General features: G+C 47.6%; 1 protein-coding gene across 2 annotated transcripts in view; it reads right to left on the reverse strand.

Moving 5' to 3' along the window:
* The window catches only part of KCTD16 (potassium channel tetramerization domain containing 16), a 71,059-nt gene extending 52,491 nt beyond the window's left edge, over positions 1 to 18,568 (reverse strand). Inside the window, exons 1-2 of one of the 2 annotated variants that reach the window (XM_027643549.1) lie at positions 18,445 to 18,568; positions 16,754 to 17,893 (exon numbers count right to left, since the gene is read on the reverse strand). In XM_027643549.1, coding sequence (XP_027499350.1) covers positions 16,754 to 17,585 — 832 coding nt within the window. In that variant the 5' untranslated portion in view covers positions 17,586 to 17,893; positions 18,445 to 18,568. Of the gene's footprint in view, positions 1 to 16,753; positions 17,894 to 18,166 lie in introns of both variants that reach the window. The other variant, XM_027643548.1, reaches the window with a different exon arrangement.
* Positions 18,569 to 20,963: the final 2,395 nt, after the last annotated feature.

Here is a 20,963-nt window from a genome sequence, read left to right on the forward strand (position 1 = left end):
ATTTTCTCACCAGAGACCAGAGCATCAATAAAAATGAACAAATAAGCCTGTTCTGATCAGCTGAAATATTGGTTATGTGGGACTTTGAAAATATTCTTTATTGCAATAAACATAAACAGAGTTGTCGTGTCCACATGGGCACTGACAGCTCCTGGGGTGTTCCTGAGCCTGCCCTGAGCTGAGGTTTGTCCCCATCCACCAGCCTGGGGGACTGAGGGGGGGTGATGTCAGTACCAGGAGTTGCAGGAAACACCTGTAAAGCTACACCTGGGCACCACGTTACCAGCGAGAGCTTTTCCATCATGTCAAAGACAACACAGCTGCTTCCCAAGGCCCCAGCGTTTCAGGCCCAGGCTCCTGCTCTTCTCAGATTTGTCCCTGTCAACCAGCCAGGAGGGAAGGGCTGTCACCCCTGTGATGGGGCATATGGCTCACTACTGACAAGAAAAACACACACAGCTATCAGGCAGGAGTGGTCCTTCTGTGTTGTTCTAAAGATCTGCTAATCCTGTTTCAGAGCCAGCGATGCATTCTTAGGGGAGCACACTGGATGGTCTTTAACATCCATTAATGAGTTGTGGAGGAGAAAACACAGTGACAAGACAGGTTTTGCATCATCCTGTCTTCAACCAGCAGGTCCAAGCACAAGGAGACCTTCCCTTGTTGTAGAGCTGGTTCTGTTTCTGGTGGATTTGGGAGGGTCACAATAATACACATGTTATTTGGGATATTGTTGTCAGGGTGTGCAATACCCACCAAATGAAACTTCAGCTATGAAGGCTGAAAACAAGGTAAAGGTCTCACTGAAATAATTTTAATCATGGTGGTGGATGGACTCAGCAATCCTGATCCTGCCATCACAGACAGGTTCATCCATTTTTACTCAGGACCTTGTGGTTAATACACGTCAGCTCCAAGGGCTGATGAGCAAGGACTCATCACATGGATTCAGCCTCCTTTGGGGACATATGGGACGTGTCCCTGTCCTGCAGAAGGGGCCTGTTTTGTATGAGCTTATATCCAGGTGGACGTGTTCAGAACAGCTCAGTAAAGATGTGACTCCTGTACAACCAAACAGCTTTTGGCAAACTGTGTCGTTATGGATTTATCAAACCTGACGTGTCTCTCCAGAGTGGCCGTGTCACAGCACTGGGTGAGCACAGGGGAGGATGGACCAGACTGTGACAGGCAGAAACACAGACAAGCACTTCAGCGCACTCACATTTTGCATTTTCAGCTGGGAGTAGAAGATTTGGATTAAAAAAGCAGTGTCTCCTGCCTCCTGCAAGCCCTGGCTCTCACATGACTCTGCCAGGGAAAGGGGGAATGAGCACAGGAATGTGTAGGTCAGGGAACCCCCTTTCAGCACTAACCTCCCACCCTGGTCCCATCGAGGGGACAGGGTGGGAACAGCCTTTCTTGAAAGGCTTTTGGAATATCCCTGAGTTGGGTCTTATTTCTGCATTTGGGCCAATAGCATGGCAGAAAAGGGATCACCACGCTCTGGCCATGCCCACTGCACACATCAGCAGGAACAAATACAGACCAATGCCTCATAACCTTACACAAAGCCTTTTTAAAGGAAATATAATTTTCCCCACAAAATATTCTTTAAGGTTTAACTTAATCTGTTCTCTTCAGTCACTGCATCCCTTGGGAATAAGCACATTAAACCAGTGATGATCTGTACAAGCAAAGAAAGGCATTACAGTGCCATTATCAATACAAACCAATTTAAAATCCTTCCAATATTTGGAGAAGAGCTACAGCACAGTTGCAAACAAAATCTCTGATCACTTTTTCAAACAATATTTAATCTGTCCTATAGCCATCATCCATAGAAGCTGTGTCTGCATAGAAAAAATAGTGTGGAACTGAGGTTGTCAGCAAACACTTTCTAGCTAATATTTTACTTATTATTCCATTTACTTGGCATAATGAAACATACTTATTATTACTCCTTGGAGTGGAGAAACCTGGAAGGGTCAGGTGCAGAAAATTTGGGTACAGAAAAGTCTCTCTGTCCCCAAGGTGACGGTTCATATCACCAAACAGCACAGTGGACACTTGGAACATGACACTGGAACTCAGGTTTGAGTTTTTTGGCAGATGTACTGACACTGATTTCAGGCCTGGTTTGATTTCAAGCCATCGAGCTGTAGATGCAGCAACATGTGGGAAGAGCTGCGTGGGTCGATAATCCCATGGACATGACAGGCAGGGAGCGGGCAGGAGGGTGGTGGGTGTGTGGAGGGGATGTGGGACATGGTTAGAGAGGATGGAGCAGCCCATGCCAGGTTGTACCAGGCTGTGCCAGCTCCAGAACAGCTCACCCATGGGGAGAAAAGCAGGGAGCAACAGCCCCACACGACGGAGAGGTCACCCACGCTTAATCCTACAGGGATGTGTCATGTGGGGACCATCCCCAGCACTCCCAGAAGGGAAAAGGAACAGTGTAAAGCTGTAACCTGCTCCCTGCAGCCAGGACCTAGTCAGCAGTGCACAGACCAAGGCCCCACCAGCTAGGGGATCTCCACTGGGGATGGAGAGACAGGATAATCGCTGCAGTGAACTCTGGGCGGGGAGGGTGACCCCTTTCTATCCCACAGATCGGGGGGCTGTGGGTTTCAAACACAGTGTAAAGTGCAAGAAGTTTGCAGAGCTCTATAATCCCCTCCTTCAGAAGCAGCAAGACAAACTTTTAAATATTTATGCTTGTGAGGGAGAAGGTGGCAGCAGGGACGGGAGCACCGTGTGTTCCTGTCACCGCAGCACTCCACCAGGTAAACAGAGTCAAAACACACCACCAAAAGCGAGGAGGCAGCTGCCAGGATGTGATGGAGTCAGTTGCTCTCCTATACGGTGTTGTAATGTTTTCCCATGAAATATTCATTGCTCACCCCCACTCACCCCGTCCCCATTAGTACTTCAGCAGAGCAGCGGTGCCTCCCCTCAGCAGCACGGTGCCTGCCCTTCCTGGGTACTCCGAGGGAAACCAAATTAGCTCAAACACCTCTGGCTATGGCACGGGCATCTCGGTCAATGTCATCTTATCTGGGATAATTATGGAAAATACTAATTATCAGAAATAGGTGGGAGTGTGATTTTTTGTGCTCCAAGGGATCCCAGAAGCCCTTTCTGCATCAGCATGGCCGCCCCAACAAGAGGGGACGTGCCAGCCTTGTGGGGATGGGACATCTCACAGCCTTTGGAGATGCGGTCCAGCACCCCTGAGCCTCCCCACAGCTCTCAGTCAGCCCCACTGCACCCTCCAGAACCTTTGCATCCTCCACCACTTTCCGAAAAAGCAGAAAAAATTGCAAGCAAGGAACCTGGGTGGGGGTCTGGGGCTCAGGAGTCCCTGGGTGCCAGGTCCCTGCCTCTGTCCCCTCAATGCTGCACTCCCAAACCCACTACATTTGAAGGATGGGAACAGTCTTCAGAACCACCGTGGGCTTCAGTAGGGAGATTTGTGATTTGTACATTTGCATGCGAGAGGAATGAGTAATGGCAGCAGGCACGAGGGAGGAATAAATGAACCTGATTATACCCACACCTGCACTGCTGCCTTTGCCCTTGTGCCATATGTTTGCGTCGTCTTTCGTGGAACCCTCCCCTGCAGCTGGTACTCCAGGATGTACATGTGAAATGCATCAAGGACAGGAACAGACTAAGATTAATTTTTGCTGGCCCGGCCACTTGATCACAGTCAGACCTCAGCAATACATTCCCTTGTTAGGAGTAAGCTGGGCAGACACTTACTCAATGGTTTAACCCTTGGGAAATGTTGTTTTCCCCAGATCTACAGATCTCAAACACCTACAGCTTGTTACAAGTGCAGGAGGCTCTGGGACTCTCCTGCTTTTTGGATCGGGCTCTAAATTCAACACCAACACAAGCTGGCACAAGGTCCCCCTGACCAGCTGCACACAGCAAACATCCCTGCAAGAGGCACCTCCACGTGCCACATCAAACCTCACCCCTCTGAGAAGATGCCACCAGCTGCAGCCCCGGCAGAGACAGAGCCAAAGCAGAACCAATGTTGGCACACGGGGGATGCTCACAGGTCCCTCCCCTGAGCGTGTGATGCGGGGCAGGAGGAACGGACAGAACATGTGCACAAGTGCTTTGTGTGAAGCACTGGTGTCTCTGCAGGAAAATTAGTGCTTTGTAGTGGGTGTAAAATATTCAGGTGGACATTAATAATTTGTAGCAGTAAATGTATTTTCTTTCTATAAAAGATTAATTAAGATTATGAATTATGACAAAAATATTACCCCATGTTTCACAACAGGGTTAGATAATCAGATCCTTATGGCATAAAACTGGGGTCAACCTGGGTTTATTCCAATGCAACCAAGACCAGAATCCTGCCTGGCCATCATTAGTCCCACCAGGTGTACAAGCCCTCTGTCAGGATTCAGAGCCACAGGAGGTTTGGGAACAAGTGGCTGCCTCCCCATGAGCTTGGTGCAGGACCTGCTCACCCTGGGCACAGGGACAGTTTTCCCAGAGGAGGTTGGGCTGAGCTGATGGCACCAGCTCTTTTGCAAAGCTCAGGTCTGCAACCCCACACCTCTCAAGGAGAACAGCAACAGGCCTGAGGGGAAATAAAAGAACCGCTGGGAAGGAAACTAAATATACTCAGAGAGGAGTTTTAGGCAGAAATAGGGCTGTTTCAGTCTAGCAGTCCATGGAAAAGAGATTCTGAGAAGACTTGCACATGTGCACAGACACACAGAAACACACACATGCACAGGGAAAGAAGAAATGACAAGCAGAGCAGTAACAATAGTCAAAGTGTAATTCGTTCTTAACCTGTTCAAAATAAAAATAACTGGTGTACAAGTTCACTCCTTGGACCATCTGCATCTCATAAGCATAAGTTAAAATCCTGACACCATCTGTTCCATTGAAATTTTAATACTGCACCAATATGCCAAATCACAATCCTGCAGCAAGGACAGCAGCCCCCTCACTTCCCAACCAATCTGCTGGGGCTGGGCTCTAGTGAGAGGGGAAGCAACTGGAGTGAGCTTGTTGCCAAATGAACCAGAGGCTTCTGCTCCTGGGGTAGGAGAAGCAGGCCCAGGCCATCAGCGGCACCCCAGGAGCCCTCACAGCCCCAACAAGAATTTGGGTGGGACATCTGAAGACTAAAATATAAACAGAAAAAAATCGTTTGGGTTCTCATGGAATATATTTTGTTCTCAACAAAAGCACCCTTTGCCATCCTGCAGAGCCAACAGCCCCATGAAGCCCTTCCAGAGGAGAGATCCATCACTGCTGCAATGAGGGTCAAGTGCCCTGTGTTGGCCACAGAGATGGTTGTGACTGTCTGGTCCTTCTGCACCTCTGCCAGGCACCAGCCATGGGCACCTTCTGACTTCTGTTTGTGATAACAAACAGACACTCAGATCCCAGCCAGACCCAGAGTGGTTGGTATAGTGAATTCAGGGATAAGCTTGGATTCAATGGCAAAAAAAAAATGTCTTGTGAAGTGTCTAAAAAAACCTACCTTGCTAAATTAGCCTAGAAAGATTTATCCCATCTTTTAATTAATCATTACTAGAGAGGCTGTTGAAAATCTTTGCATATTTTTTATTGGTCCTAGTGGGAAAAAATCCATTTTAAAATGGAAATTAATATAATATCTGCACAGCTTTCTTCAGTGATTTCTTTTTGCTTAGCAATATTGTAGAGTTACAAACCATACATCATGTCCTGTGCTGCTCAGAATCAATTTCTCCAAGGAAGAAAACCAGAAATGTGTTCCCTTACCACTGCAGGATATAAAGTGAATGAAGCTGAGGGAGGGGAGGAAGGCAAAACACAGCCAAGCAAGTAAATCTTACAGACGTAGCACATATCCATTTTTTCCTGATCAATGGAACTATGTAGGCATGTTCACAAAATTTAATTAAGTTCTGTTCCCCAAGAAATCTATGTGCAATGTTTCCCTGCAATTATTTATTTACTATCTGCCATGTAGCTTTTAGCTTTCCTCCAGAGAATGATGGGTTTCCACTGCATTTCCATCAGCAGGAAGCAGGAAGAGACTGCTTCCAAACCATTTGGGGGAAGGTTTGCTCTTCCCTCGCTGTCTGTAGGTTGACTGTCTCCTCCAAAAAAAAAAAAATCTATTAATGTCTTAAACATGCTTAAGTATCACAGAATCATAGAACCATAGAACGGTTGGCGTTGGAAGGGACCTTAAAGCTCCTCTTGTTCCACCCTCCTGCCATGGGCAGGGACATCTTCCACTGTCCCAGGTTGCTCCAAGCCCCATCCAACTTGGCCTTGGAGACTTCCAGGGATGGGGGAGCCATAGCTTCTCTGGGCAACCTGCGCCAGGGCCTCACCACCCTCACAGCCAAGAATTTTTTTTCTAATATCTAATCTAAACCTACTCTCTTGTCCTGTCCCCCCAGACTCTTGTAAATAGTCTCTATCTTTCTTGTAGGCTCCCTTCAGGTACTGGAAGGCCACAATTAGGTGACCCCAAAGCCTTCTCTTCTCCAGGTTGGAATTATGATGGTGTTTGAAACAAAGCCATGAGTAAAAGCTGGAAAAGCAATTTTCAAGCGAACCGAAAGCTGTTCTGCTGCCAGCAGCCATGGATGCTGAGGGAGCTGGGGCTTTTGCCTGCTCGCATCCAGACTTGGTTTGATCCCAAGTCTGTTGTTGCTGGATTGTGGCTACACAAACTCAAACCCTGAGCTATTTGGGCACAGCACTACGTGCAACAGCCAGTCACAGGGATAAGAACCATCTCAGGGTGGGATGGGAACAGCCCAGTCCGAGCCAGGTCTGAATCCCTCGGTTTATCTGTTGGAACAGGGAGAGGTGGGCAAATCTGTCATCCTGCCCACGTGAGCAGTGCCTGGCTGCCAACATGCCACCTGCCTTGTTCCAGCCTGATTGGGAAATGTGGGCTGCTGGTAGAGAGGAAGGGATGCAATTATTGAGAGTTTCAAATGGATCATCTCCAGTCCTTTGAATTTCAGTACAGGAAAGGTTTTCAAACTTTTTAAACCTAGAAAACTTGTATAAAGTGAACACTGGTGCTTCCTAGCTACAAGTCAAATATTTTGAAGATTTTGAAATGGAAGTAAATTAGAGCAGAGTTTGATCCTCCCCATCAGTGACCTCCACTAGGTCTGGGATGTGGGGTCTCCCCAGCACTGGAGATGTCAGTGAGTTGTGGAAATTCTTCCCACAGACCAAACTTCAACGAACTTTTCAATTCCTCTGCAAGAAATGGTGCCTCTTGACTTCTACCTTCTCTTACAGGACTTTAAAACAGCAGATTCTTTAATGATGTCTTTACCAGTGAAAGCATTTTTATCAATGTCCTTATTTAAATATTCTTTCTCTATGCAAGGTAAGGCATAGCAGCTTTCTATCTGCAGACTCTGCACAGAGGGAAGGGAATGATTTAATCCTCACGTAATATAAGTGCATTGACTTGAGAGAATAGAGGGTTTATTCTCTTGAATACTCACAAATGAATGAAATCAAGAATACCTAGAAACTGCTCTTCTCCCAGCTAGAAAACAGAAGGTTTGTGTCTTGGTAATTGTGGCTTCATGACGGAAAGTGAAGGTACCCTTGGGCTGCACGTGGTCTGGGTTATAAACAGTGACCAAGGGAATGAGAGAATTTATACGAGCCATGGGTACAAAACCTCTCTAACTACAAGTCTGTGGTTCAAGACATGATGGCAGGGTTAGAGAAAGTCATTCCATTCAGTCCTGGCAGGAATGGCAGAGAGATAACTCAGTCAGGGAAGAGCAGGCTACAAAATGTCACAGTCAAACTCACAAAACAAAATGAGCCCAACTTCTAAAAGTCAGCAACATGTTTCCAACAGTGACCTCTCAAGGAAGCACAGCTGTACTTAAATAAAGTACATTAAATATATTCTCTGTGTCACGCAATGGGATATCTTCTATGGCAACCCTTCCTAATTAGCCAGTCCCCACGGGAGCACACACTGCCAGGGTAAGCAGCAGCACAGCTGCAGAAATGCTTGGCCAGATCTGCAGCTTCGGGAGCTGGTGCAGCTCTGCTGGGCTCAGCTTCTGTCCTTAACCTGAGCTCTTCCTAGCTACTCTTCTGCCTATAAATATAACATTAACAATAAAGGTAATAAATAATGTAATAAATAGCATTATTTATGCATAAAAATTATATTATCACTGACCACGATTGGGTCATTAATTCAGAAACAGAATTCCCTCTGTAATTCTGCAGGAGGACAGTGGTAATTTTTTTTCTCCCACAATTATGCTGCAACATCAAACCAAAGCAAAAAGCACCAGGCAATCTCTTGAGGACCAGCTCCCTGCACTGACTGATGATCATCTACCAGGAGAGCAAACCAAAGAAAACCAAAGCCAACATACTTTTACAACAATCAGCAACTCCGCAAATTCCTCCCTATTGATTTTGGCATGTTAGAACAAGGAGATTCGAGATCTTTGGTGAAGCATCTCAGTGTTTTCAGAGGCCCCAGGTTTCTGGTCTGGTGCCTACGCTCACTTTCCGTATGACAACACACCAAGGCAAAGGCACTGCGAGGGAAAATTCTGTTCCAATTGAACATTACGGACGCAGGTGGTATATTTAGTGTAACTGGTGGTCAAAAATCACAGTTTTGTAGGAGCATGCAAAGAGTAAATTTGCAAGAAGCCATGTTCACCTCCCTGCCTCAGGATCAGCTCCTGCAATCCCTCTGGGGATCCTTCATGGAACCAATGTTGAACTTGCCCACACTACCAGTGAAAACTCTGAGTTGAGAAAAACCCAGTGAAATTCCCTTCGTAGGAGCACAAACACTTTTCCAAGCTCTTCTCTGTTTTTTGCTCACTCAAGCTTTGCTCAGAGTTTTTGGCTTTGAGAATATTTAAAGTGCAAAATTCAGTCAAAATCAGCATGTTCCACTGGGTTCTATTTCAGCCTGATTTAATTCCGCTGTAAAAATACACTCTGATTCAGTTTGATGGAAATTCAATCTGAAGTCTTGAAATAAGTCTCCTCGAAAATATGCAGAGAGAGAGTTTTTTCTTTAAATTTGGTTCTCAGGCCCTGTCCAAAGCCTAAAGCTCAGAGAGCAACACCCAGGAGTTGCCAGTTGCAGTCCCAGCTCAGAGCGAGGATAATAATGTCTCTTGGGCTGCTGCTCCCTCCAAACTAGTTTTGCTCTTCTAGGAACAAAAATTAAAGTTCAGGTTCATTTTCCTGCTTGGAATTAAATGTTTGGGGATGTTGTAGTCACTTTTCCAACACACTCCAGAGCCCTGTGATGGAGCACAGCTGAGGAGATTTTCACAGGCAGAGTTAAAGGTTCTTGTAGAATCACAGAATATCCTGAGTTTGAAGGGATCCACCAAGATCATCAAAATCCAGCTCCTGGCCATGCAGGGGACAATCTCAAGAATCTCACCATGTCCCAGAAATGAAGGAATTGTAAGCAAAAAAAAAGAAAGAAAACATCTCCAAAAAAACCCCACAAAATCAGGCAAGTCCCTTCTACAGAACTGCTCGGAACATCCACGATGAAACAATTTCCATCAAATATGGTGCGTTATCAAAGCCTACGAGTTTTGCTGACACACAGGATAACCTAAAAAATTTGTGGCAGGACTTACGTGTGTCAGATCATCTCAGAGAAAGAAAACTGAGAGACATGAGCAATTTAAAGGAGAAATCTAAAGCTGCTGGATCCAAACTGCTGCTGCTGCGACGCAGCCTCGGTGCCGAGCGGCATCACAGCAGCAGGATTTTCAGGATGGTTTGCAAACCAGGATGGCCACGGTTCTCACTGTATTTTTTGGTAGAGGAATTATTTAGCTGCCTTAGCAGCTAATCAATGAGCTCCTAGAAATCATTAATCACTTTGTTAGTAGATCCAGAGGCAGTGCTGGAAAATCTGTAACGCTAGTGATGTATGAACTAGCTCATGGACTGAAAGGACATGAATGAGAGTCGATACAAAGGGGTCACCAGGAGCACACTCCAATTGACCAGTTTATATTTATGGGTATTTCAACAAAGCTTGTTCCAGCCATCGAAATACAAAAACTATTCTCACAATTCCAAACTTTTCCTTTAAACATTATTAGACAACTAATTTAACAAGCTAATGTAGGATAATTAAGGAAAACAGCCCACACAGTTCTCTGATGTTCATTCCCTATTTTGTTTACTCATATCCTACTAGCAAAGATAAAGGCAAGGGACTTTCATTCCAGAGGAATGGTCATAGAATCAGAGAGTCACAGAATGTTTTGGGTTGGAAGGGACCATAAAGCTCATCCCATTCCACCTCTCTTTCACTAGAGCAGGATGCTCCAAGTCCTGATCAACATGGCCTTGAATGCTTCCAGAGATGGGGCAGCCACAACTTCCGTGGGCAACCTGTGCCAGGGCCTCATCACCCTCACAGGGAAAAATTTTTTCCTAATATCTAATCTAAATCTACTCTCTGTCAGCATGAAGCAGTTCTTGCTTGTCTTGTCACTACAGCACTGCACTTCTACAAAATGTCCCTCTCCATAAATCCAGGGTTCCTGGGAAGGCCTTACTAAGGGCCATTAGCCCAGAAATAACCACCAGGTTCCTGCACTGAGCCAGGGAACAGCCACATCACCTCAGCTTTTATATGGCACATTAGTCGATCAGACCCAACCCTTTATGAACCTGAGAGGCATTCCAGGTGTTCAGCACTTCCCAAACCATCCAAATACCACACTTCCTCACACCATCAGATTTGGAGCTTGAGCTCCACTGTTCCTTAAATACTTGGGTTGATGTTAGGAGGCCTAGTAATGGCAGCAATGTTTGACTGTGTTCCAGAACTGACTTGAGCATGTCTGAAAGTAGCAGGGAAATCGTTCCCACAGGATTCTTTGACTTGGCCAGCTCAGTCAGCATTACGCCTGAGTGACCTTAAAGAAGTTCCACCAAGTATAACTCACTACAGTCTATTTTCTTCCTTTATAAAATATACAATTTTGAGCAAGTTTCAAGAAAAAAAAAGGGTTACTCTTTCTGTTTGCAAAGAAGTAATTTAGATTTTGCTTCATGTCTCCATATTTGCTGTATGCTAGCCTTGAACTTGAAAAGCTGAAAAAAAAAAGGAGAAGAAACTGAGAAAATATTGTGGTTAGGAAATTAAACAAATCCAGGATGGCTGGACAGAAAAAACCCAACCTGCTGCAAGGAAGTGTTTGTCTGTGTGCACAATATGTTGCTGGTATTCACTGAATGGCAAATATCTGAGTTGTGTTTTCTTGTTTACACTCCTTTGCGCTTTCTGATTCTGTTTTCCTAAGAAACGCATCAACATTTCAGTAAATTTTGGAAAAAGCCAGACCTGACCAGGCTGAAGGAAGATGCAGAAAGTGGCTGGTGGGAGCCACTCCTTGCCGCTCCGCAGCCATAGTCCAGGGACACTGGGCCACTTCCACCCAGCATTCTGCTGTCCCAGGGCAGCAAACCAGGCATTCCCTATTTCCACACCTCCCTCTCTCTGGCACACATCTACCTTTATTACAGTAAACCCCTCCTCTGATCAGCCTCCTGAAATGGTGCTGTGGGACCTTGCGCACACTGTTCCTGGCCAAGAGCCACCTCGAGACTGCAGTTTAAAATACATTGATTTTTTTTTTCTCCCCTAAATGCCAGCCCTCCTTGGTTAATCCTTTAGTCATTATAGTCTTTTTCTGGATCACAGAGCAGCAGCAGCAGTGAAGCGCCAAAGGAGAGGCTCTGTCTCCAGTCCCAACCAGTGGTCCTGCAGAGCTGTGGTGGTGGCCGGGGGTGGCCAGGACATGCCCCCAGTCTGTCCCTGTGGCCAGGCCCTCACTCCACCCAACCCTAGGGGAGTGTTTCCACCAATCCCTGGCACACAGCCCTCCTGAGACCTTGGAAACAGATGGAAGACACAAACACATAGCCCACTCAACAGCTCTTTGGGCCATGCTGATTTACCTTTCACAAAGCCCCTTCCACCACAGAGACCTCCACAGGCAGGGGATAGAGGGATAAGGATTGTCCTTGGCAAGGAGCCTGCCTGGCTGCTGCGCAGGTGTTGGGACAGAGGAAGGATTCCTATCACCAAGAGTTGCTTTGGAGCAGGAGGGAACAGGTCTGTACAATCTTGCTAATGTCTATCTCAGACATTCCATTCAATGAAGATCATATCCAAAGGGTCAGGAAATAATGAGCTGTGCCATGAATGCTGGGTAGAGACAAAGGACAGGACCCCAAAGCCATTCTTGCTGGTTCCTCAACATCACTTTTCATACCCTGTTAGAATGAACTCCAAGTCCTATATCCAATCAACCATTTTACCAAGTTTTGCTTCTGTTTCTCATTGAGCTGCAGATTCTTGGCCTAATCTGACAATCAGATTTGACACTACTGGTTTCCAAAAGTAACAGAATTTTTCATCTATGGAATAATTCTAATCAGTAACTATGCAGGCTTTTCAGTCTGCTATGACAAATTGGGAAAAAATCAACACAAGTCTGACCAAAAAAGCTCAGAGCAAGGTCCTTCTGATGTGGATATACTAACAGACTTGGCTGGCTACAGCCCCACCACCTGCAGATGATCATCCTGTAAGAGTCTGGTTTGGCAAGAGGGACCAGAGGTATCGACAATGACAATAATTACCTGGAAACAGAAACATCTCCTGTTAGCAGGGCAGAAGCTTGTATTATTCATTGGATTTGACTTCATTTTGCTTGCTTTTGGGTCATTTTGATCTTCACTGATTTAAAACCAGACAGAAGCAACTACTAGATCATATGACAGTATCAGTTTAAAGAGAGGGGAAATGGGTGATGTTTCTCTCCCACATCTAGCCTGCTTGACAGCACAGCTGTGGGTGTCACTGTGCAAGAGTGTTCCGTTTTGTTAGTCAAATTTCTGCCACGCAATGAATTTATGAGTCAGTGGTAGGCACATCAGTATGGGATCCTTTAGTTCTATTCACACATGCACAGTGACGGGTCCCAGCTGGCTGCAATAATCCCAAATGGATCATCTTGTCTAACAGACACCAGGATTATCCCAGAGATATGTGTCCAACAGAAGGGCACCGGGGCATTCGCACAGGGTATCGGTTGGCATTTCTCCTTCCTCCTGCACATCCCAACCCAAGACGATTCACCTGTTTATCCCAGGATAATCTGAAACCTACTTCACACACATCTCTGCACACCAGCCTCCTACCAGCAGCTGCAAAGCACAACCAGCCACCACTTTCTCCATAGAGCAAGGTGAGGCACCAACATTTACAGCTGTCCCTGGAACAAGTGGAGCCAGTACTCATCCTTCAGGAGCAAGAGCATTATTAATTCAGTTTTGGCTTTCAGAGCTACAGTGCCAGAAAATCTCATGGTTTCCTCTGCACATCTGCAGGCGCTTGAGCTGCCCCCCATGTGTAGGTGTGACGTGGCCAGTACAAGGTAAGGCTTCCCAAATCAGACTGACTGTCCTGATTTTCTTGTGCCTGCTCAGACTTTGAAGCACAGCCCTAGGAGGGGCAGGAGCAGTTGTCTGTCTACATCCCTGTATTCCTTTTTGGTTCATCCCATTGTAAAGGCTTAAAACAGGTAAAAATGAAGATCCAAGAACAGGCTACTCACCTTCTTCAAAAATTAGAGGGTTGGAGATAAGGTTTTACTTTAAGATCATCAAAACAACAGCGAGAGGGGAGCAAAATAGCTCAGGTCAGAAATCCAACCTTAGCCAGTATAAAATGTAAGGAAACACCTTTGCTATAAGAGAAACTGGAGGGAAAAAAAATCTGCATGAGCAGACCCTCAGCTCCTTTCCTCCCCTCAGTCACCCTGCGAGCACAAGCCTGGCTGTGCCTCCTGCCCACCCACCCCGCAGGAGCTGTGTGTCACAGAACTGTTCAGTGACAGCTCTAGTGGACCATCCCAGCCTGTCTCCAAACCCTCCTGTGCCTCGGCCTATTTGGAGCTGGAGTGGAGCCCAGCTGTGCCCCAAGGACTGCACTGTCATCCCCAGCACTGCTCTGAGTCCATCCTCCCACGACTCAGCAAACAGCTGTAGGTTGGCTGTGCTGGACACGTTCTGCATTTCGGGAAAACCTCCTCCACGGGGAACAGGCATCTCCCATTAGCCTTAATAGAACCTAAATTTGAACACAGGGAGAAAACCTCATGCAATATTGATGGTACAGTACTTTAACAGCACACACTGTACCCGTGTGAGAGGCTGCTCAGCTCACACCCTCTCTGGCCCATCTGAGCTACTTTCAGATGAATTTGCACATGAAGAATGTTCTTTATCTTCACACCAGCCTTTACCTTCCAAGTGGTATTTGGAGCATACAATGTATTTGGTGTATCAAAAAAATATTCCTCCCCCTATTCTTCCATCTTTGGAAGTAATTCCCAGTTGGGAAGAGTCCCTCCAGTGGGCCTTTCACAGGAGCTACTAAGTGGCTCTGCAAGGACCACCTCTGCCTTTACCTCACCAGTGGTGTAAGACACCTCCCAGGTTTAGGCCCATTAACCTGATCATAACATCTTGATGAATTAATGCTCAATATAGACACAGTTGGCAGCTTCTAAATAAATAAATATGGCTAAGCAGCTGCAAAGGAGATGTCCTGTTCCATTGGAAAGCCAGATGTCAATTTTATTGGTCCTCAAAGTTTTAAATGAAAAAATGGTTTCGGGAAATTTTGAATGAAATTATTTTGGGAAATTTGGAAGGGGGGTTCTTTTGCTCCAGGTGAATTCTCTGCCTGCCCTCAGGGGGACCAGCTGCAGCCAGACCTGAGCATGTGGCTGGAGAACCCCTGCAGCCCACCCGTGGCTCCATCGGAGCAGCAAATGGTTCGGAGCGTAACAGAACCATTCGGATCGAGATAAGAGAGACTCATTTGGCATCACGGCCATGGCTTTAGATTTTACCTAGGAAAGGACCCTTTGAAAAATCCATCTCTGAAATTGCATCAGTGTCAAAAATTCACAAAACTTATAGGAACCAAATGCAAAGCCTATTGAACTGGGTAAGAGTCTTTCCAGGAACTTTAATTGGATTGGGCTTTCCTTGCACTGGTAAGAGATTTTGTGATGCCTGCTATAGACTTTCACTCTCCAAAATTTCTAAGGTCCCTAACCGTGGCTGTAGTGCTGTGGAAGCAGTGAGAGCAACCCTTGAAGATAAAAATTTGAATAACATGAAAATCAGGAGTCTGTGTTTGCTAATTCAGGCAAAACCCATGTTCATTCTCTCTTCAATTAGTAAAAACCATTGTGTCTATATGGAACTCATTTTTTTTTCTGATTTGAAATATAATAGCAAATACAATTTATTTTAATCCATTCCTTTAACTACATTAGTTCTCCTCCTAGAACTTGTATGAGTTTCAAGCAGAAGCTACCTAATAACATAAATCATCCATCCCTGTCGGAATATAAGCGGATCCATGACCTTAGAACAATTTTGCTAAGAAATCCAGCTAGAAAACTAATTTTTAAGTAAATCTATGGATGTCAAAAACCCAGATGGCTTTTCAGGATGCTAACTTAAGCTTCATTACATAAGCAGATTAGGGCTGCCTGTTGAGCCCCGCACAAGAGTAGATGTGTGCTGAATCCACGGAATTACATCCAAACTGTTCACTTCCTGATACATCTTACATTTAAAACTTTTGTCAGCTCCCCACGCCTCGAGCCTGTTAACTGTGAGCACCACACACACCCAGCACAGCAGCTCTGACAACCAAGCATTATCCCTCTATCCCTCTCCCAAGGCCACTATCCAAAGCAGCAGCTGGATAAAGCCCATTTCTACGGACAGACTGGGGAACTGTTCCATTCTTCACCCTCCGCAAATGGAAATGGAGGGAAAAAGCCTCATGAGCCTCTCAAATATTTAAGCACAGCAGTTGTGGAATGATTTTTTGATACAGACTTATAGAATCAAAATTACCCTCATGTTACCAATGGTAACCAGCCTCTACCTGAGTATCAGCTTAGGAAGTTAATGAGCCCAGCAGCGCTACCGGCTCAAATCAGCACGGCAGAGTGAGATCTGATGTGACTGCAGGAAGCAGGGCACACACTCCTTATGGACGAGGACAGTTGGTTTTCCAAAGGCATGTTGCATAACAAGGCACAGCACCCTGCCCCTCTCTGCATGGAGCCCCCCTTTCAGAGCACAGCAGCCGGCTCCAAGGAGGCCCCGTTGAAACGCAGCCAGAGGGACAGGATTGTGTTTTCCCTTCCCTATGTGGAAGTGTGTCAGGTCTGCTGACAGATGGCTTGGCTGACTGTGCTTGACAATTATCAAGCTGCTATTACCTTTGTAAAGTGACTCCCATTTGAAGATTTTCTGTAATTAATTCCGCAGCGTGTTTGCAAGGCTCATCTTGTGTCCCACACATCCCGGGAAGTGTGCAAGGCACTCAGCTGGCTGATTTACACAGCTAGAGGCACCACATCCTCCAGGCAGGCGGACGGGGTGCTTTCGGCAGTCTGTGCTGCCACCTAGCCAAGGCCAACCCGCTGAGCTCAGCCCTGGTTTGCATTTCCAAAGCTTAAACTGAAATGTATCCCCCCCCGATCTAAATAAAGGCTTAGTCTGCAGCAGACACAAGGAAATCGGCACTCTTTGTGCCTTGGGAATTGTACGGTCAACGGAAGAGAGCAGCTTAAAGCAGGGAGTTACATTTCCCTCTGAAACGTCCTGTACTTACGGTAGAAGACATATTCAGTGTAGCTGGACCAGACCTTGTCGTCTGTGTATTGGTTGACAAAGGAAGCTGTCACCGAGGAATTACAGGCCACCATGTGGAATCCACACTCAGACAACATGTCGAAAGCCCTCTCCAGGTGCTTGAACTTGAGATAAAACCTGGAGGTGTACCTTTCTGGAGCCCTGTCCGGGTCTCTGCTTTCATTCAAACTTTCTCCAAAGACCTCTTTGACCAGAGCAATCCTTCCACAAACCAAAATCCTTGGGACCCTCCTGAATTTGGCATCTGCTTGGCTCTCCCTGCCAATAGTGCACGACCCCCGGTACCCGATGGTAATGAATCCCCACTTCCGATCTGACGGTAAGAGCGATGAGGGTGGGCATATTCTCGTGTCACTGCCTTGGGAGACCTCTTCGTAGTCACTGTGGCAATAATCATCAGGGCTTTGCTTGTTGTCATCGGGAGTCAGGAGTTTGACTAAGTCTGGGAGCTGGAAGTACTCAGCCTCCCTCTTGAGCCTTCCCTTCTCTGGGAAGTGGTCGGGCAGAACCACTTGCTTGTCCCTGAGATAGTCCAGAATATAGCGGAAAAGGAAACCATCTCTGTCAATGAAGAATCTTCCCTTGGAGTCCTTGGCCAGATCGTTGGCTGTGTCTCTCTTTGGGGTGAACATTTTCCACAGCAGGGAGTGAGGGGTGCCAACCAAGGTGGAGTGGCGAGTGAAGTAAACCTGGCCACCCACGTTGAGCTCCACTACCTCTGGGAAGGAGTGCAGTCCAGTCCCCTGCTCCCGAGGAGGCAGGTAAGTCCTGCAGTTGCCACTTAGAGCCATTGTATTTTAAACCAGAAATCAGCAGCACGAAACAGCAGGACTATCAATCACATCAGAGGGTAGAATAAGGCTCCCAGCATTAAGGAGAAACAGCAGGGAAAGGAGGAGTGAGAAAATAACGATAGCCAAAAGGTTTGTTTAAAAAAAAAATCTGAATTGTCCATGAGTGACAGTGTGGCAGAAGCGGTTTATACCCTGAGCCACGGAGGCTGGAGAGCAATCACCTCATGAAATGCAATCACATCATTAGATCTTCCAACAAAGCCATCAAAATCAAGGTCAAGCCAAGCCTATGGTCACTCACAGGTCTGTCGAAAGGGAAAACAAAATAAGGCACAAATTACTCTTCTAACCATCACAGCAGCTGTAACAGAGCAAAGCAGAGCAGTTTGTAGAGCCAAGCTAGATCTCCTGCTAAATAGGTCTCTTTTTTTTGAGAGTTCTATGCTTCTTTTTCACAAGTATTCATCAATGGAAGGGCTACATATGACTCCACTGTTTAAAAGAATATGCATATTTCATCTTTAAAGAAACGTTTAAATTTGACATGCACACGAGGGAACAAAAACAGGGAGTCTTACCTTGGTTACAATTAATGCATAGCTCTTGTAAAGGAACCAAAATGTCAAGACACTCAGAACACACATACAGGCACACAGGGTCCGGGTAGTGTGAATCCGATCCCAGCAAGGGACAGCAAAGGCAAGAGAAGTGCTCTTAGCAACATCCACGTAGATCTCAAGAGTTAAACCGAGTCACAGGGAAGTTAACCGTGGCGGGTGACGAGGAAAACCAGTACATACAGCAGGGGGGAGGAAAATAAAATAAAAAAAAATAATAATAAAAAAACCCAACAAACCCAAAAATTCCCGAGTGGATGCGCTGGGCTGGGGGAGCGGGAGGGCAGCGCGGGGTGCGTCCGCCGGCCCCGATGACTTGCAGAAAGCCCGCAGCCTGCGCTAGGGACTGCCGGGCTCCGGCGGCTCCCGCGGCGGCAGCGAGGCGGGCAGCGCGGCCGGCGGCACCGCCATGGCCCGCCGGGACCGCCGGGGCCGCCCCGCGCCGTCCGCTCCGCCCCGCTGCGCGGCTCCGCGCCGCTCCGCTCAGCCGCGCGGGGCCGGGAGCGCGGAGGGCGATGCCGATTGCATCATCTTAAAGGAGTCGGGCCGGGATGGGCTCCCGCGTCCCGCGCCGGGAGCGGGCAGAGCCGGGCAGAGCCGGGCAGAGCTGGGGCAGAGCTGGGGCAGAGCCGGGCAGAACTGTGCACGGCCGGGAAGAGCCGGGCAGAGCTGGGGCAGAGCCGGGTCAGAGCCGGGTACGGCCGGGCACCGCGGGCAGCAGCAGCACCGCGGACAGCGCCAGTCGCCGCCGCGCCGGGTCCGCCACCGCCCGCTCCGCTCGAGTTGGGCTGAAGTCCCCGCCCCGCTCCGTCCCCTCGGCCGGCAGCGCCCATCCCTGCCCCTCCACAACGTGCCTTTCCTGGCTCCGCGCAGCCCCGCGGGGGTCTCAGCCGGCGATGCGGGCGGGCAGGGCGGGAGCGCCCGGCGCGGGGGGGCTCCCGGCGCCCGCCGCTGTCGGGCAGGACCGGGCTTTTATCCCCATCGCCCCAGCGGCGACTGGCGCAGGCAGGAGCCAGCAGGGACGGGAGGAGGAGGAGGAGGGACCGGGGGTGGCTCGGGCGCACCCGCTCTAGTTGTGGGTCTGTAACAGGGGGAGCCGCGGCCGTGGCTCCGCGCCCGCCCCGCGCTGCCCGCGGGCGCGCCGGCACCGCCACCTCGTGTCTGTCCGCGGTGCTCGGCCCCGGCGCTGCGGGCAGGGAGAGAGAGCTGAGCGCTCCGGGAGCTCCGGCGGGACACCGGGAGCCCCCGCTCACGGAGCTCGGGGGAATGAGCCCGGCACGGTGCCGAAACCCAGCGGCGGAGCTGCGGGAGCGGCTCCCGGAGCGCGGCCACAGCGCCGGGGGGACGGGGGGCACAACCCTGTGCCAACATGCACCGGTCCTGGGCGAAAATACACTGGTCAGAAGGATAACCGTATGAGAAAATAAAGCCTTTTACTCAAACGTGGACCAAAAGCTCTAGAGTGAAATCTCTGTGCGGTGGAGTCACCGTGTGCAGATACATTTCGCTGAGATACTTACTTCAATGAGATTCTTCTGAAAACATGGCGGTAATTTAAAACAAAATAGTCAAAAAGTACTATTTTCAAGGCTAAGGCAGGAAATCATTATTTGTGTACTTACAAACTATTCAAATTAAATCTGAGAGCTGAACAGTTAATCAAACTCTTGATTTTTACCTTAATTCATTAATTCTGAAACAACTGCTGTGTTCCTGAACCAAGTGTCTGTCTCTCTGATTCCTGATTTTCAAACCAGCAGAATCTGGTGCTGCTACAGAGAATCCTCGTTGTGGCTCAGAGAAAAGCCCACGTCCTGTGCCCCTGCCCTCTGCAGAGCAGCTGAAGCAGTACAGGTCAAGTGCTCCATAACCCTTGCACAGAGGATTTAAAGGTGGGATGTGAGATCATGTTCACTTAAATGTCTTCATTACTTTTTTAAGAGCCTTGATGCAGCCGGTGCAGCCAGGATTTAACCTCTGCTTGACCAGCCAGAGCAAACGGCAGCTCCCTTCGGGAACGGAGCCCACCAGTGCTGCCCCTGTTCAAAGCAGGGAGTATTGCATCACCTTTCCCAAGTATTTTGGTTGTCCATGCTAATTAATATGCTGTAATCATATTAAAATCCATTTTCATAAAGGTAGTGGTGCCATATTGGCAGGGCTTGAAGAATCAATTCCCTCTCCCCAGTAAAAACTGATGGTGTTCAAACCAGCACAGAAGTGTTTGTGATCTCACCGTGATTAAGATCCAAACCTCCAAGGCTGGGGTTAAAGATCACCTGTGTGGATGCTTTGAGGGCCAAGACAACACAGTGAGTCTGATGTGCAGGTGCTCAGTGAACAGTGGGTGACAAGAGTCCTATAAAAACCTGTGATTCCTGACAAGCTCCGTGAAGCATTCCGGCAAGGATTCCATGTGATTAGCCAATACAGAGAGCTCTAAGCTCTATGTCTTTTTGAAACATTATCATCAGAATTGCCCTTTGAAAAGAACAAAAACCTTAGAATTTTAATCACAACAGCTTTAGAAATGCATCTGCACTTTTCAAATAATAATGAAAGCAATTCAGCATCTGCTTTTATTTCTTTACACGGGATGTTCCAATCATTTCACTGTAACACAATTTCCTTTGATGAAATGACTTCAGTCATAAAAGCATCACGTAAGGCTCCCCAGCCAAATACAAGCCATTGGCCAAATCCATCAAAATGCAGCCCGAGAGAGTGAAACTTTAAAATCTGGGCCAAATACATGGTG

The sequence above is a fragment of the Corapipo altera genome, unplaced genomic scaffold (assembly GCF_003945725.1).
Source record: "Corapipo altera isolate COAL_440 unplaced genomic scaffold, ASM394572v1 75, whole genome shotgun sequence".
In the NCBI taxonomy this organism is placed as follows: domain Eukaryota; kingdom Metazoa; phylum Chordata; class Aves; order Passeriformes; family Pipridae; genus Corapipo; species Corapipo altera.